The following is a 16,633-nucleotide window of genomic DNA, read 5'->3' on the forward strand; positions in this document are numbered from 1 at the left end:
GGGGGGGGGGGATCTGAGTCGTGTTAACGCGACACTAGAGACAGAATGACATGCTGCTGGAGAGACGACCAACAACAGACGGATTGGAAGCTCATTCTGCGCATGCGTTAAATGCGTTAAAAAAACAAACTAGCTAAACCTGTAATTTAATTAACTGAGTTAACGCGTTATTTTTCACAGCACTAGTATATATATATATATATATATGTATATATATATGTGTATATATGTATATACATATATATATATACAATATATATACACATATATATATATATATGTATATATATATATATATATATGTGTATATATATGTATATATGTATGTATAAGTGTATACATATGTGTATATATGTATATATATGTAAGTATGTATATATACACATATACATATATATATATACATATATATTCTATTGTACTCTTAGTGCAGTACTACTGCTACTGCATTTGCTGAAATGCTGTTGTAACAAAATTTGCGATTGTGTATATATATATATATATATATAAATGTCTTGTGGATATTATTACCAAGATAATATTTATCAATCATTTATATTTATCAAATTTGTATTTATTTATCAAATGTTTGTGCTTGACTGTAAATGCATTTTTAACTCGATTAAATATTTTCGTCTTTGGAAAATACTTGTAATTTCCAGGATCCTCTCTGACTGCAGTGGCCAGACGTGTCCACCAGGAGGCGCTATCGTACAACAAATGATGTCTTCAAACGACAAGTCAGTGCGCGAGTGTGTTATCGTGCATTGTGATGGTGTTTCAACGATGTTCTTTCACTGATGTATTCTTTTTCAGCATTTAAGTGACACTGTTGAAGATAAACACAACAATTACATGTGTTGTATAATTTCTGACGCTGAAGACACGTTAAAGACTCAAAACTCCAAACAACTCACGCTCAGAGATGTTTTTAATTGGAGCAGGACTGACATCTTGCTTCATGTGTTAGAGCTGCATTCTCTCTCCTGACCACCAGGGGGCGACTCTCTGGTTGTATAGAAGTCTATGCTGCATGTGTTAGAGCTGCATTCTCTCTCCTGACCACCAGGGGGCGACTCTCTGGTTGTATAGAAGTCTATGCTTCATGTGTTAAAGCGGCATTCTCTCTCCTGACCACCAGGGGGCGACTCTCTGGTTGTATAGAAGTCTATGCTTCATGTGTTAAAGCTACATTCTCTCTCCTGACCACCAGGGGGCGACTCTCTGGTTGTATAGAAGTCTATGCTTCATGTGTTAGAGCTGCATTCTCTCTCCTGACCACCAGGGGGCGACTCCTCTGGTTGTATAGAAGTCTATGCTTCATGTGTAAAAGCTGCATTCTCTCTCCTGACCACCAGGGGGTGACTCCTCTGACATCAACACATGAAATGTGCTCTACGTTCCCTTCTTATTTTGTACGAGTTTAATTTAATCTTGTAACATTTGTGTTACTTTTAATATTAAACTTTTAAACGTTTAAAGCCCTTCACGCGCCGTAGAAGTGACAAATAAACAAAACTAAAAAAGGATTTATATGATTTACTCGTCATGTATCTTCCGTAGTTATATTAAGTTATGTTAACCAAGTATTTATAATATTTTTAAATTGTTTTTTATTTTCCACGTTAGTTAAAATGACCGAACCTCCGAAACCAAGAAAAGCTTCTGTTAAATAATCATAGATTTAAACTTTTATAATAAACGCAACATTCCTGAGTCAAACTTCCGGTTATGAATAAACACGTGGACCGAAGATGCGTTCAGGAACCCTCGTTCTTCTGGGTGCTGACGCCAAATGATCCAGGAAACGACAGCACGTCTCAGGAGGAGGAGGAGGAGGAGGAGGAGGTCAGATCTCGGTGGACGTTGGACGCGGTGGACGCAGCTGATGGGTGAGAAGAATAAAAACGGATCTTTTACAGCAGAATTACATTTAATCTCCATTTCTGAGGTTTAAGGATCTGAAGTGGCTTTAGGGGTTTGTTTGTTTGTTTGGATCCTTCAAGTTCCCTAAACCAACAATCTTAAGTTCAGGATCAGCAACAGGTATTTTAATAACTTATATTAAGGTGCTTTAAATAATATCCTCTTAAGAAAAGACAAAAGGTTTCTGGAGTCAATTCTTCTGTTACAAGTAACATATATTTAGTTTAATGTCACTTATTAATATTAATAGTCGTCGACTGGAATTTAATTATAATCTAAAATTAAATTAAAGTGTTTATTCTTTATAATAAGTCAGATAAATGAAATGTTGCATTTAAAAAAAGAGGAAATTCTGCTTTGTGTCTGGAAAAAAATATTTTAAATAATCTGAAATTACATTTAAATAAGAGACACGATGTCATCTGTTATTTAACTTTAGATTAAAATGTATTTAAAAGAAAAAAATCATATCCAAGTCTCTTTAATGCCGGATTTGATAAATAAAATCTAATTTATTATTTAAAAAACAAAACACAAGATTGTCTTAAATTGATTGTTTGAATAACTGAATTATAATAGTATATGATTTATTAATGTTTTGTTCCATTAAAGCTATTATTCATTATTTACAACAAAACAAGAATGTTTTAAAATAAAATCCTGATGAGAAAAACAAAAAGGCAAAACTGTACCTGAATGCATCACTTCAATGTGAATTAACCAGAAAGTCCTTTAATTATATAATGATCTACCGTGTTTCTGTGACGTCATGAATGTGTTTATTAGCATTATTATAAATAAACAGAAACACAGGTTGTGTTTACGAACATATTGTTTTATTTGATCATTAATTCAATTTCATGGTTTAGTCAAACAAATCCTCACAGTGCCTTTATTTATTCTGGAAGATGAAGATATATTGTTTATGATGTTAATAATGTTTAATGTTTACTTCAGCTGGTTTTATTATGTAATAAAAGTTAAATTACAGTTAATTAATTCACATTTAGTGTGTTTCTGCAGCATTGATGAGGCTCATTTAAACTATTATACGACATGAACTTCTACTTTAATTCAACTCTTCTCATCATGAATCGATAACGAATCGATAATGAGTCGATGACGTCATCTAGTCTCGTGTCTCGGCCTCCAGAGCTGAGCTACGGGGAGGTGAACCAGCTCGGCGGGATGTTCGTGAACGGCCGGCCGCTGCCCACCCCAGTGCGCCTGCGCATCGTGGAGCTCGCGCAGCTTGGCATGCGGCCGTGCGACATCAGCCGCCAGCTGCGCGTGTCCCACGGCTGCGTGTCCAAGATCCTCGCGCGCTTCCACGACACCGGCTCCGTGCTGCCGGGGGCCATCGGCGGCAGCAAGCCGCGGGTCACCACCCCGGTGGTGGTCGACCGCATCCGGGACTACAAGCGGGGCGACCCGCACTGTAAAAAAGGATTTGAGGTTTTAGTTCATTCAACTCATTTCCCTAAGTCAGTTCAACTAAAGTGTTGGGTGTACTTGAAATATCAAGTTCAGCTGTGCCCAACTAATCACTACAGTTGGAATAGTTGAAGCAGCACAGATGTCCGAGTTGACTCAACTGTTTAGTCCCTGCAAAAGCCCATATGTAACCCCACACAGTTCGAGAGACGGCAGTTGGTGGCTTGCCCCTGCAAAAGCCCTTAGGTAACCCCACGGTTTGCTACAGTGGATGAAGAAAATTCATTTCTGGATCAGGAGTTGCCAAGGTAAGAACATACTTTTACTCTGCTTGTATTTATCGAAATATGTTGAATAGGAACAATTTATACATTTTACACACGGTTTGCCAAGTAAAGCTTGCAGTAAATAGTTTTTTTTATGACATTTAAGTCCTTGTTTAGGACAAAGTTTAGCTAGCAGTCGTTAGCTTTTGTAGAGAACCCTTCTGTTAAGTTTGTTTCTTCGGTACAGCAATGAGGATAATTTTACATATGTTTCATGTCACGTCAATGTCACGAAGAAAGGTGCATTCACACCAAAAGCGATGCGATGTTTCACGTCGCCCAGGTTTTCCCGAGGAGAACCTCATATTAGCGGTATTTTATTACGAAGAGCTTTATAATTCTAAATCTAAACACGACTCAAACTGACTCCTGCTCGGTCGGAAGTGCAACTGAAGCCTCACCATCGAGACACAATACGCGGAATAGATGGTGGTGTTCGCCATACTCTTTCCTTTCTCATTTTAAATATCTTGAACCCAAAATCAACGGTTGGTTGCGCACGCAGGTCCGCTCCTTTTTGACAAGGCGTTTTTGGTGCGGCTCCGCGAGGGGCGGGGCTTAAGTCCGTGTCTCGTCTCCGTGAAGACCGTTATCATCTCCTTCATCCACCATTAATAACTCCAGGGTTTTTCCTGCATAGAGAACATTTGGGCGCGCGCCTGCGTTTTCCCCGCCGCCGACAAATCCCGCCGGCGCCTGCAAAAAAAAGTCCGCATCACGGCTGAGCGAGGCGCGCGCCGGCATCGCGCGAGCCGAGAAGAGTTGTTGACGGGGGGGGGTGCTCACCCGTGTGCGCGGATGTGCGCGCGCATCACGGCAGAGCTTCGATGCCCGCGCGCGCATCACTCTGTCGCCCGAGCCAAGAAGTGTTGACGGGGGGACGGGGGGGACGGGGGGGGGGGGGGAACAGTTGTAAATATGGAGCTCTATGTATAAAGATCTCATTCTGACTTTCTTTTCTTTTCTTCAGAGCTGGAGGCTGGAATTGTTTTGAAGCAACATCTCCTGTGAGTCTTATGAATTGGCTTTGCAAGTTCTGCAAATTTTCTTCACCCAACAAACGAGACATAATAAGGCATTACAAAGTACAACACAGACATCATAATAGGTCTTGCCTCTTACCTTGCATTTATTATGACTGTGTGTGCTCTTTTAGGACACAAGTTTCTCTACAAAATCATTTATTGAAACATGAATCAGTGGGTCATCAGTCTCAGCCAGCTGTTCAGTCCAATGTATTAACTTATCGACTGGTGTGTGATTTATGCAATTTTTCGGAGCCATGTACTGTAAAGCAATACTTTCTTCATTTGGGAACTCATTTGAAAAGTACTGAAACTGTCAGTTGTCCTTTTGAGCACTGTCAATTTAAGTCTTGTGTGTATTCCACCTTTACTGCACACAAAAGTAGATATCACTCTGAATCTGGAACAAACAAAATAAGACCTGAACTCATTTGTGATTACAGCCCAGCAGAAACCAATACTGACCAAGATGTGGGTTCAGTAGATTTTGATAACCCTCCAGATGACAATGATCATGGAGAATCAATTAGGCATCGACTTGCATCTCTATTCCTACGTATGCAAACAATTTTACACGTGTCCAAGTCAGCTACACAGGAAATAGTTGGTGAACTATATGATATAGGTGTTTTAGCAGGAGAGTTCAGCAATAGTTTAATTGAAAAAGTGCTACTGGAACATAATTGCAACACTGACAACACAGTTTTAACTGTGATAAAGGAAGCACTTCAGGAAACCAATCCTCTTTTTTTACTTTCAAAGACAGGACTTTTTGGCACTGATTACAAGAGGTCATTGTTTTTCAAAAACAATTTTTCTGTCATTGAGCCAGTGGAATATATTTTAGATAATACAACCAGGAAAAAGACATTTGTATATGTCCCCATTCTAAGTGTTTTAACAGAGTTACTCAATAGAAATGATATTTTAGAAAAAGTATTAATTGAAGAATCTATTACAAAGGAGACTGGTCACTTTAAAACCTTTCGTGACGGCTTATTCTTCAAAGACAATCCATTGCTAAACAGAGAGGAGCTATCGGTTTCTGTTGGACTGTACTCGGATGACTTTGAAATATGCAATCCTTTAGGTACATCTAGAAAAAAACATAAGGTGTTTGCTGTGTATTGGGTTATCGCCAATTTGCCGATCAAATATCGGTCATCTCTACAATCTATATATCTTGCAGTGCTGTGTAACAGTAATGATGTTAAAACATTTGGATATGGGAAAATTCTTGAGCCACTTTTAAAAGACATACAGGTACTTGAGAATCAAGGTATATTCATCCAGAAGTTAGGTGCAAGTATCAAAGGAACAGTGCTGTCTGTCTCTGCTGATAACTTAGCAGCTCATTCACTTGCAGGCTTTCAAGAATCATTCAATGTTGAGAAATGTTGCAGATTTTGTTTAGCCAGTCGTTGCGACATTCAGACAACTGAAGTAAGGAGTGGGTTATTTCAACTCAGAACAAAAGGGACATATGAGGCAAATGCTTTGGAGGTTGAACAGAATCCAAGTTTAAAGAATGTAAATGGTGTGAAAAGAGATTCTGTTTTGAACAAGTTGAATTACTTTCACACAGTTACTGGGTTCCCACCAGATTTCCTGCATGACCTCCTAGAGGGAATAGTGCCGGTTGAACTAAGCTTGTGCCTGAACAAGTTGATCTCAAATAAGTACTTCACATTTGATGAATTAAATTCTGCTATTCAGAATTTTCCATACTTATTCTCTGACAAGACCAACCGTCCTAACAGAATACCCCCAAGTTTCAAAAGCAATGGATCAATTGGTGGAAATGGACATGAGAACTGGACGTTGTTAAGACTGTTGCCATTGATCATAGGTGACCGAATCCCAGAGAATGACACAACATGGGGTGTGATTCTTGAGTTGAAGGACTTAGTAGAACTCTTGGCATCATCCTCTTTTACCAATCAATCAATCTGCTATTTGGAAGATAAAATATCAACCCACAGACAATTGCTCCTTGAGGCCTTCCCTGACTACAAACTGAGGCCAAAACACCATTTCATTGAACACTATCCTTACCTCATCAGTTGCTTTGGACCTTTGCTGGACTGTTGGACAATTCGCTTTGAAGCAAAGCACAGCTTTTTCAAAAAAGTTGTGCGTGATGTGAACAATTTTAAAAACATTCTGCTAACATTAGCCACAAGACACCAGCATATGTTGGCCTACTTTCTGGACATGCCCAGCCTTTTTAAGCCACCAGTGGAGGTTGGCAGTGTATCTTTGGTTTCTCTGGACATTCTGGATAACTCTGTCAAACAGGCCATCAGACTTAAACACAAGGATGTTAAGACTGTGTCTCTGGCCTCTAGTGTCATTCTACATGGCACTCGATACTCCGAAGGAATGTTTGTTTCTGTTGGGAGCACAAGCGGACTGCCAGATTTTGGAAAAATCCTTAAAGTACTGATTGTGGACAATAAGGCATCTTTCATCGTTGAACGCTTTTCAACCTGGTACCTAGACCATTTCAGATGTTACGAGCTCACCAGAAAACAATCCACAGACCTTTTCCTTACAGACTCCGAGGAACTGACCAACTTCAGCCCACTGGCCCCTTACATGGTGCAAGGAAGATTGATGATCTCACCCAAGGTGTTTTTACTGCACTGAGGTAACATTTTATTGTAAAATGAATTAAATGTTGTTTGATGTATTTAAATCAATAATATCCAAGTTACTTGCCATAAAATCTCAATTCAAATTTGTTTAGCTGTTAATATGTTGCTCTTTAAAATTTAATTTAAGTCGATTACACACTAGGCTGAATAGGGTTAGTTAATTTAGAATTGAAAACTAATTTGATGTTCTAATAATATTCCTCCTCTGTTTATCCAGCATGTTGCTTCACATTATTCTGGCTCTAGATGACATCCAGAGGGTCCGGTTTGAAACCCTTCCTGAGACGGTGGAGGAATTGAAGACTGTTCTGAAGAGCAAGCTGAATCTGGAGGGTGATTTTATCATCCAGTTCCAGGATCCAGAGTTCAACAATGAATTCTGCAACTTGACAGACATGTCAGAGCTACCAACAGATAGGGCAAGGCTTAAGATACTACTAAATGCGCCACCCAATGCACCCCCCTCTGCATCTTCATCAGACGCTGGTTGTTCTGCCAGTTGTTCCACAGCATCATTCGGGAGTTCTCCATCAAACATTCGTTCCAAGCCCTGGCCCAACCATCTCATCATACCCACTTTCCCTTATGATGTTGAACTCAAGCTCAAAAAAGGAAATGAGGCTTATGAAAAAGATGGTTCCCTACTCACTGTGAATGCTGCAATGAAGAGAGACATACTTGACAGAGTAGGAAATGCTATGTATGAGTACAATGCCTATCCAACGGCAAAGCAAATTGAGGATGTTGCCAAATCCCTAGTTGACAAGCATCCCTGTTTAAAGGAGCCAGGGTCTTCGCATGGCTGGTACTGCTGGAAATTCAGCCTGACCTTTAAGATGGGAAACCTCCGGCAGAAATACCGCATTGCTGGCTGCCCAGAACTCACTGTAAACCAAAAGAGGTCAACAGACGGATCAACGGGAAACCGGAAAATTAAGAAAGCAAAACGCTCCGAAATAAACTTGCCACATTCATTCGAGGGAGGTCTGCACTCTCTGAAACTGAGAGATTAACTCTCATAGAGGAGATGACAAAAAAGAAGAGAGACAGAAAACTGATGGATGCTCTGATGGACAGCACCTTCGCATTGCGAAGGAAGGAGATTGTTGATGGTGAGCCTCCTGTCTCTGAAATTGAAGCTCGATGGCCAGCACTTTTTTCAAAAAGACAGGTAATTATTTTTGTATGTATATATATATTTTTTGCATGTATGTACTGTATTTTATCCATGTATGTTTTTTAAATTTGGAAACCACTGACAAATCATTTGTTTTACTTCTCAGATAAGTGCAGAGTTCATGCGCTTGGTTTCCTCTGATCTCCACCAGTGTTTTTTTGATGGACTGGACAAATATGTTCCAAAACTGCTGGAGATGTACAGCATACGAAGTCCAAGCTGTCCTAACCTGCGCCGTCTGCTTCATTCCCTCGATGAACAAGTAAGGATAGCCTGATTTTACCCAATCCTTTGATCCCTAAACCATTAGCAAAAAGTAACATGGCAACACCAGTATATAAAGTGTCTAAGTGTATATATGTTTTAATGCCTATCAGGAGTCTATGCTTTAACTTGTGTATCTTATGGAGTAATATTCCAAACCACAGTTAGCTTGTCAGATGCAAAGTGACACAGGAGCAGCCCCAAGTCTTGTCAGAAATAAGTAACATGGTTGTACTTCATTACTGACAGTTTATCTTCTGTTCTTCTGGTGAGACTTCAAACCAGAAGAGAAGAGCAGCTGTTTTGCTTGGACTTCCGCACTACCTGAGGGAGGACTCCAGCAGTTTCATCTCTGTCTGTGAGGTGTGTATAAATCAATGCACTAAAAATACAGAAAGTTTAAAAAAACTAACATTTTGTCTATCAAACTATGGCATGATAAACGAGAGAGATGGGGAGCGAGAGACGAAAGTCATATGCCTGTGTGTGTGTGTGTGTGAAACTGCAGTAAACACCTGTGTGCTGCCAACATTAAAGATGGCAATAGTGATCACTTTAAAGGGAGTATAGTTCCATAGGCGTAACCCTATGTCCTCCCAAACAAGAGTAGTAAATAAGGTTTGGTTTATGGCATGGTTATTTACTTAATATTTAATTTTAATTTCAGACTACCAGCTCAGAAGGAGTAGCAAGACAAGTGGACATTGGCCTGCTCATTGTTGCAGAGGATGGTGGAAGTGGAAAACAATTGCTGGCTTTGAACATTGTTGATGTCGCCGTGGTGCTGGAGGAAAGAGTCATCGTGCAAGAGCTAAAGGATGTTCCCAAAGCCTTTGCAACGCTGATGGGACTCCTCTACAGCCTCAACATGATGTACCCTAAAGGACTAAAATATACCTTTGAAGTCATCCAAAAAGTATTCATGCATGGGCATCGGCAGTGCGACTTGTTCAGCCAAAGTCAATGGACTCCGGAACAAGATGCTTCAAGCATAGGCAAGTTGATGGCTATCACGTGATCTGAATACTTGTTCATATACATTACAATTACATAACACACTCTCAAACATCATAAACACCACTATTAAATAAAAACATATCATAAACACAAACACAAGATCAACACATGCATCATAAACACCACCATCAGTTATGAATGTTGATGTAGCAGGATTTAATTTGCTCATTAAATTGTATTTAAAAAAGGCCTTTACAAGTTCTGTTTATATTGTGTTTCACATGTTAGGCCTTTTTTATTTTGCAGGATTTCATTGTTATTTAAATTGTATTTTTTAAAAGCCTTTAAAAGTTGTGTTTAAATTGTGTTTCACATGTTAGGCTTTCTTTATTTCGCAGGATTTCATTGCTCTTTAAATTGTATTTTTTAAAAGCCTTTAAAAGTTGTGTTTAAATTGTGTTTCACATGTTAGATCTTTTTATTTCAATGAGTTTCATTGTTCTTTAAATTGTATTTTTAAAAAGCCTTTAAAAGTTGTGTTTAAATTGTGTTTCACATGTTAGATCTTTTTTATTTCGCAGGATTTCATTGTTCTTTAAATTGTATTTTTAAAAAGCCTTTAAAAATTGTGTTTAAATTGTGTTTCACATGTTAGGCCTCTTTTATCTATATATTTCATGCTTTTAGTCCATTTTTGCTATGGTATTTGAATAAAATCGTATCGTACCATAAATGATCTTTAATCTCTGTATTTTTATGTGTGCTGTTAAAAAAAAGATGTGTAAGTTGTCTGGGCAAATTTAGAATTCAAATTTTGTTGAATCAACTTTGAATAAGTAAGTCAGATGAACTTTCCTAAAAAGTAACCTGGCTGCCTTAAAAAGATAAGTTGATGCAACAAGATGCTAAGTGGAGTCAACTTGTAATACTGTATTGGCCCTACTAAAAATATAAGTATATTCAACAAGAAGATTGGTTACAACTACTAATATTTTCATGTTTGGACAACCCAGAATATCAGTCATAGTTTGTTGGTTATACTAGTCCTTCTTTGTTGTCTCAAGTCAGATTAAGTTTGTAAAACTTAAAATGTGTTGTTGGTAGTACTAAAAAAACCAGTTGAATTAAATTAAAGTGTCAAGTTGATAGGACTATTTTCAAGCTTTCCTGTTGTCAGCCCAACTATGTTTGCTTAGTTGAATTAACTCTAATTCAAGTTCAGGCAACTTAAGTTTCTTAGCTTGTCTAACTCAACATTTTAAGGCAGCCAGGTTACTCATTATTTTAAGTTGAAGTAGCATAATTTTTTTTACAGTGCGGGCATCTTCGCCTGGGAGATCCGGGACCGGCTGCTGGCGGACGGCGTGTGCGACAAGTACACCGTGCCGTCGGTGAGCTCCATCAGCCGCATACTGAGGCACAAGCTCGGGGCCCCGTCGCCGCCGGGGGACCGCGGCAAGCCCGGGGCTCAGCTGCAGTACGGGCCCGGGGGCTACCCGTACTCCCCGTACACCACCGGGCCCGGTGGGGGGCACCCTGCGGGGCACGTGGGCCTCCCGCGCAGCTGGCACAACATCCTGGGCATCCGGGCCTTCATGGACCCGGCAGGTCGGTGGAGACACTTCCTCATTTAATATTTAATTAAATATCTAATTAAATATCTAATTAAATATCTAATTAAACTGTATTCATGTTAACAATAAGGACGAACAAACCTAAATACAGGCAAGTAATCAGTATAAATCGATACTTTCGATTGATCAATTTACATAAATCTCAAACCAAAATTATGCAAAAAAAGTATAAATATAAGATAGAAAATATACAACTAAAATACTGTCTGTATTTAGAGAGATATTTATTTATTGTTGGTGTATTCAAGCTAAACCATCTTGAGTTGCAGATTGTAAATTCTTCCCAAATTCCCAGAAAAACGAAATTAATAACACAAACAAAACGTAATAATAAAAAGTAATATCATATTGATGACAATGAAAAAGAAAATAAAGTTAATTGTGCAAGAAATGACACGATTTAAAAAAGTTATTCAATAATATTAATAATAATAATACAAACCATAAAACACAAACAATAACAATAATAATAAGTGTTATTATTATTCATGTTTTAATGCACTTGTCATTTTAATTACGTCTGTTTTAACACAATTTCATATGTTTAAGTTTTTGGGACAATTTATATTCATAATGTTTGACAATAAATCAGATGTTCCTTTTTTAATTTAATTTAATTTTAATGTTTTCATGCTCAAACTTCTTCACCTGTAACTCTGATTTATTTTAATCCTATAAAGAAACTTCATCTTCATCTTAAATTACACACGGACATTTTTTAACCTAATGACAGAAATATGAGCTTTTATCCCAATTATCACATTAAATAAAGTAAATATGAAGGTCGTTTTTTTCAACTATATATAAAATCTCATATATTTTAATTTTAACTGTTTTATATATTTCCCCCCTCGTTATTGTTTTGTTAAATTGTTGTTATCCATTCTTTATGTGTTCATGTTCATCAGTTCATCTTGTTGTTTACTCCTCGTATATTAATCTTATTTTAGGGTCTCTTTATGGGAAATTATAGAAAGAGGCCAAAAGAAGAAATTGAGAACATTTAAATGAATTAATATCTTTTAAAATGTTTTATTTTTAACTGGTCTGCAAAAAAACTACAAACTGTTTTAACATATGTTGTATTTTGTTGGATTATTATATTTTTAATATTATATTAATATGTTTTTAATATTATATATATATATATTTACTATTTCCTCCGTATTTTCTCAAGTAAAACATAATAAATATATCTGAGGAATGACGTAATCCTTCAACTGGACTCAAAACATAGAAGAGAGTTGACCTCCGGTTCTCTGCAGCGCTGAGCGGGTCTGACGGGGCCTCGGCTCCGGAGGACTGGACCCGGCCGCTGCCCCCCCACGGAGCCGAGAGGACCGGCAGGCCGCTGCCCCCCCACGGGGCGGAGAGGACCGGCGAGCCGGACCTCAAGTACCTCCAGCAGGTAAATACAACATGCCTCATTAATTATTCATATAGACGAAACAATCATTAGAGAGAGATGAAGGTTTAAATGAGCTCTGGTTTTAAAACCAAGCAGCCAATCAGATCCCAGTGTCCCGTAGAGCTCCTCCCTTACTCTGAGGCGGTTTGAGGACCAACCTGAGCTCAGGGAACATTTAGGGGACGTTTTGGAAAATGTGTAATTTCAAATGTTTGACCTTTTGTGCATTCGGTGGAAAACATTTTTTAGTTTTTATTTTGGATATTATTGGAAAATTTAGGAAATTCTTAATTTTCAAAACATGTTTTACATGATATTCTTTGGGATGGAAATCTATTTATTAGAGGACCTTTTACGTTTTTTTTAAATTTGGACTTTTTAAATATTTGTGAATAAGTGAGAGAGGAAAGTGAAACATTTACAAAAAAGTTTGATATTTGTGTCAAAGAAAATGTGGAAATATGAATTATAAATTATAACAGAAATTATGTTTTTGAAACTAAGGAAGATTTTACAGACATTTAGATGTCATGTGACCAGATGAACAATAGATGTCATGAGACCAGATGAACAATAGATGTCATGTGACCAGGTGAACAATAGATGTCATGAGACCAGATGAACAATATATGTCATGTGACCAGGTGAACAATAGATGTCATGTGACCAGATGAACAATAGATGTCATGAGACCAGATGAACAATAGATGTCATGTGACCAGATGAACAATAGATGTCATGTGACCAGGTGAACAATAGATGTCATGTGACCAGATGAACAATAGATGTAATGTGACCAGATGAACAATAGATGTCATGTGACCAGATGAACAATAGATGTCATTTGACTAGATGAACAATAGATGTAATGTGACCAGGTGAACAATAGATGTCATGTGACCAGATGAACAATAGATGTAATGTGACCAGATGAACAATAGATGTCATGTGACCAGATGAACAATAGATGTCATGTGACCAGATGAACAATAGATGCCATGTGACCAGATGAACAATAGATGTCATGTGACTAGATGAACAATAGATGTCCTGTGACCAGATGAACAATAGATGTCATGTGACTAGATGAACAATAGATGTCATGTGACCAGATGAACAATAGATGTCATGTGACCAGACGGTCAATGTCTCTGATGGATGTTCTTTCCTCTCAGTCTTCGTCTAGTCTGCCCGGTTACGTCTCGGCGTGTGCGTATTCTCCACCGCACCAGTACGGCGTGTACGGGGGTCCGGCAGCCAGCTACCTGAACCACTGGCAGACCTCCCAGACCCCCGGCCTCCCCCCCGGCCCAGCAGGTCTTCACCCCGCAGCATCATTTAAACTCCTCCCACAAAGAGACGGTGAGTCTGATTGGTTCCCTCGAGGACGTCCATCTTGTATTTTAAGCTGTAACAACACGTCTGCGTTCCTCCGCTCGACGTTCCGGAACACTCCGGAGTTTAAAACACAAATTACACAGCAGAGAAAAAGTTTGGGAGGGAAAAAAACAGTACAAGTCTGAAGCATAAAATATAAATGTTATTGTAAACCTGCAGGCTGAGTTTCACCTGCAGCTTCAGGAGGAGCTTCATTTCTGAAGCTGAATGGTTTCCCCCTGAAGCTGAATGGTTTCCCCCTGAAGCTGAATGGTTTCCCCCCTGAAGCTGAATGGTTTCTCCCTGAAGCTGAATGGTTTCCCCCCTGAAGCTGAATGGTTTCCCCCCTGAAGCTGAATGGTTTCTCCCTGAAGCTGAATGGTTTCCCCCCTGAAGCTGAATGGTTTCTCCCTGAAGCTGAATGGTTTCCCCCCTGAAGCTGAATGGTTTCCCCCCTGAAGCTGAATGGTCTCTCCCTGAAGCTGAATGGTTTCCCCTCTGAAGCTGAATGGTTTCCCCCTGAAGCTGAATGGTTTCCCCTCTGAAGCTGAATGGTCTCTCCCTGAAGTTGAATGGTTTCCCCCTGAAGCTGAATGGTTTCCCCCTGAAGCTGAATGGTTTCCCCCCTGAAGCTGAATGGTTTCTCCCTGAAGCTGAATGGTTTCCCCTCTGAAGCTGAATGGTTTCCCCCCTGAAGCTGAATGGTCTCTCCCTGAAGCTGAATGGTTTCCCCTCTGAAGCTGAATGGTTTCCCCCTGAAGCTGAATGGTCTCTCCCTGAAGCTGAATGGTTTCCCCCCTGAAGCTGAATGGTCTCTCCCTGAAGCTGAATGGTTTCCCCTCTGAAGCTGAATGGTTTCCCCCTGAAGTTGAATGGTTTCCCCTCTGAAGCTGAATGGTCTCTCCCTGAAGCTGAATGGTTTCCCCCCTGAAGCTGAATGGTTTCCCCTCTGAAGCTGAATGGTTTCCCCTCTGAAGCTGAATGGTTTCCCCCCTGAAGCTGAATGGTTTCCCCCCTGAAGCTGAATGGTTTCCCCTCTGAAGCTGAATGGTCTCTCCCTGAAGCTGAATGGTTTCCCCCCTGAAGCTGAATGGTTTCTCCCTGAAGCTGAATGGTTTCCCCCCTGAAGCTGAATGGTTTCTCCCTGAAGCTGAATGGTTTCCCCTCTGAAGCTGAATGGTCTCTCCCTGAAGCTGAATGGTTTCCTCTGGTTCTCTCTGCAGGTGACCAGAAGCCGCCCAGTCCTCCGTACAAACACCTCCGACTGTCTTCAACGTCGTGAAGACGGCGGTGAGATGTGAAGCTTTTGTTTCTGGAAAAAGGGATTTGTTTTTGTTTTTTTGCTGAAGAAGAAGAGAACCGGAGGAAGAACACTCTCCCATGACGTTTAAAACTCTTCAGGACTTCATCATGTTTCTCGAGACGAGCGGCACACACCGTTTAGTAAAGCAGAAGCACAACAATCAGATGTGTAAGATACATTGACTCTTTGTTGTTGTTGTTGTTGTTTTAAAGCAATAACTTTACATTTGAGGAGTCAGGAGTGAAGAGTCCGATGAGAAGATCCATATATTTGTGGCATATGAAGCTAGCAGCAGTTTAGCTTAGCATAAAACTGAAGACTTCCTGGAGTCTAATCATCTCCTCTGGAACCGCAAAATAGTTTTTAGTTCCCGGTAATGGACTCTTCCATAAGCCCCGCCCCCACGTAGCCCACACTGTCACTATTGCAATCCCCGAATAAATATTACCTAAACCTTCGAAAAACTCAAAAGTTATTTCAGAGAGAAGCAGAAAAGAGTGACAGCTATTCTTTATTCCCTCTTGAGCCTCCACTCTGTCAACACTCTGTCCAAAATTGCGTTGGAATTAATTCATCTTGGTCAATATTTTGGTAAAGCTGTAAATATATTTTTATATTTTGTGTTCAATAAAGTCGATAGAGGTTGTATGTCGTGGTATTGAATGTTTGAGCAGAGAACAGAAAATAATAAACGGTTAAATATAACCAGGAATATATATATATATATTTATATATGTTTAAATCTAAACATCAACGATTAAAATATCCAGTATTTTTTTCTAGCATTTTATATTTATATAAATAATAACAACTAAACAGGAATTCAGCAAAAACCAACCAAACCTGAACAAAATAAGCAGTTCCATTTGAGCCGGTTGCCGGGCAGAAGAAGCTCAGCAGGTAAACAAACAGAAGGTGTAAGGCGACCCGTCAGGAAGCAGCTCAGAGTAAACACCATGAACACCGGAGCGCCGGCTCTTTGTTCCAGACCGACCCGTTGAGTCCTCTAGGAAGCCGTTAGGATCCTCTTCCCGGTGACCCGCCTGGTGCTGCTCGGCCTCAACACCTCCACCTGGAGCCACCTGGCCATAGTGGTACTGCACCTTTAAGATCTGATGGATTATTGTTTAATAGTTGTACTGCAC

General features: G+C 39.5%; 1 protein-coding gene and 1 long non-coding RNA gene across 2 annotated transcripts; both read left to right on the forward strand.

The window, feature by feature from the left end:
• Positions 1-3,045: 3,045 nt before the first annotated feature.
• pax1b (paired box 1b) lies at positions 3,046-16,116 on the forward strand. Its single transcript, XM_056428883.1, has 5 exons — positions 3,046-3,359; positions 11,082-11,374; positions 12,666-12,808; positions 13,984-14,170; positions 15,409-16,116. Exons 1-5 carry the CDS (start codon positions 3,046-3,048, stop codon positions 15,465-15,467), a joined length of 996 nt encoding a protein of 331 aa, XP_056284858.1. The 3' UTR covers positions 15,468-16,116.
• Positions 8,466-10,231, forward strand: LOC130202218 (uncharacterized). The gene is made up of 4 exons (XR_008833311.1): positions 8,466-8,539; positions 8,652-8,807; positions 9,083-9,172; positions 9,477-10,231. It is a non-coding gene; the product is annotated as an uncharacterized LOC130202218 (long non-coding RNA).
• Positions 16,117-16,633: the final 517 nt, after the last annotated feature.

Source organism: Pseudoliparis swirei, chromosome 12 (assembly GCF_029220125.1).
Source record: "Pseudoliparis swirei isolate HS2019 ecotype Mariana Trench chromosome 12, NWPU_hadal_v1, whole genome shotgun sequence".
Lineage (NCBI taxonomy): Eukaryota > Metazoa > Chordata > Actinopteri > Perciformes > Liparidae > Pseudoliparis > Pseudoliparis swirei.

What these genes read in the sequence shown, in the direction of transcription:
- pax1b (XM_056428883.1), top strand. Translation starts at nt 3,046, where the DNA reads ATGACGTCATCTAGTCTCGTGTCTCGGCCTCCAGAGCTGAGCTACGGG. An exon ending in GACTACAAGCGGGGCGACCC is followed by an intron (nt 3,360 to 11,081) that starts GCACTGTAAAAA and finishes TTTTTTTTACAG; the next exon opens with TGCGGGCATCTTCGCCTGGG. An exon ending in ACCTCAAGTACCTCCAGCAG is followed by an intron (nt 12,809 to 13,983) that starts GTAAATACAACA and finishes CTTTCCTCTCAG; the next exon opens with TCTTCGTCTAGTCTGCCCGG.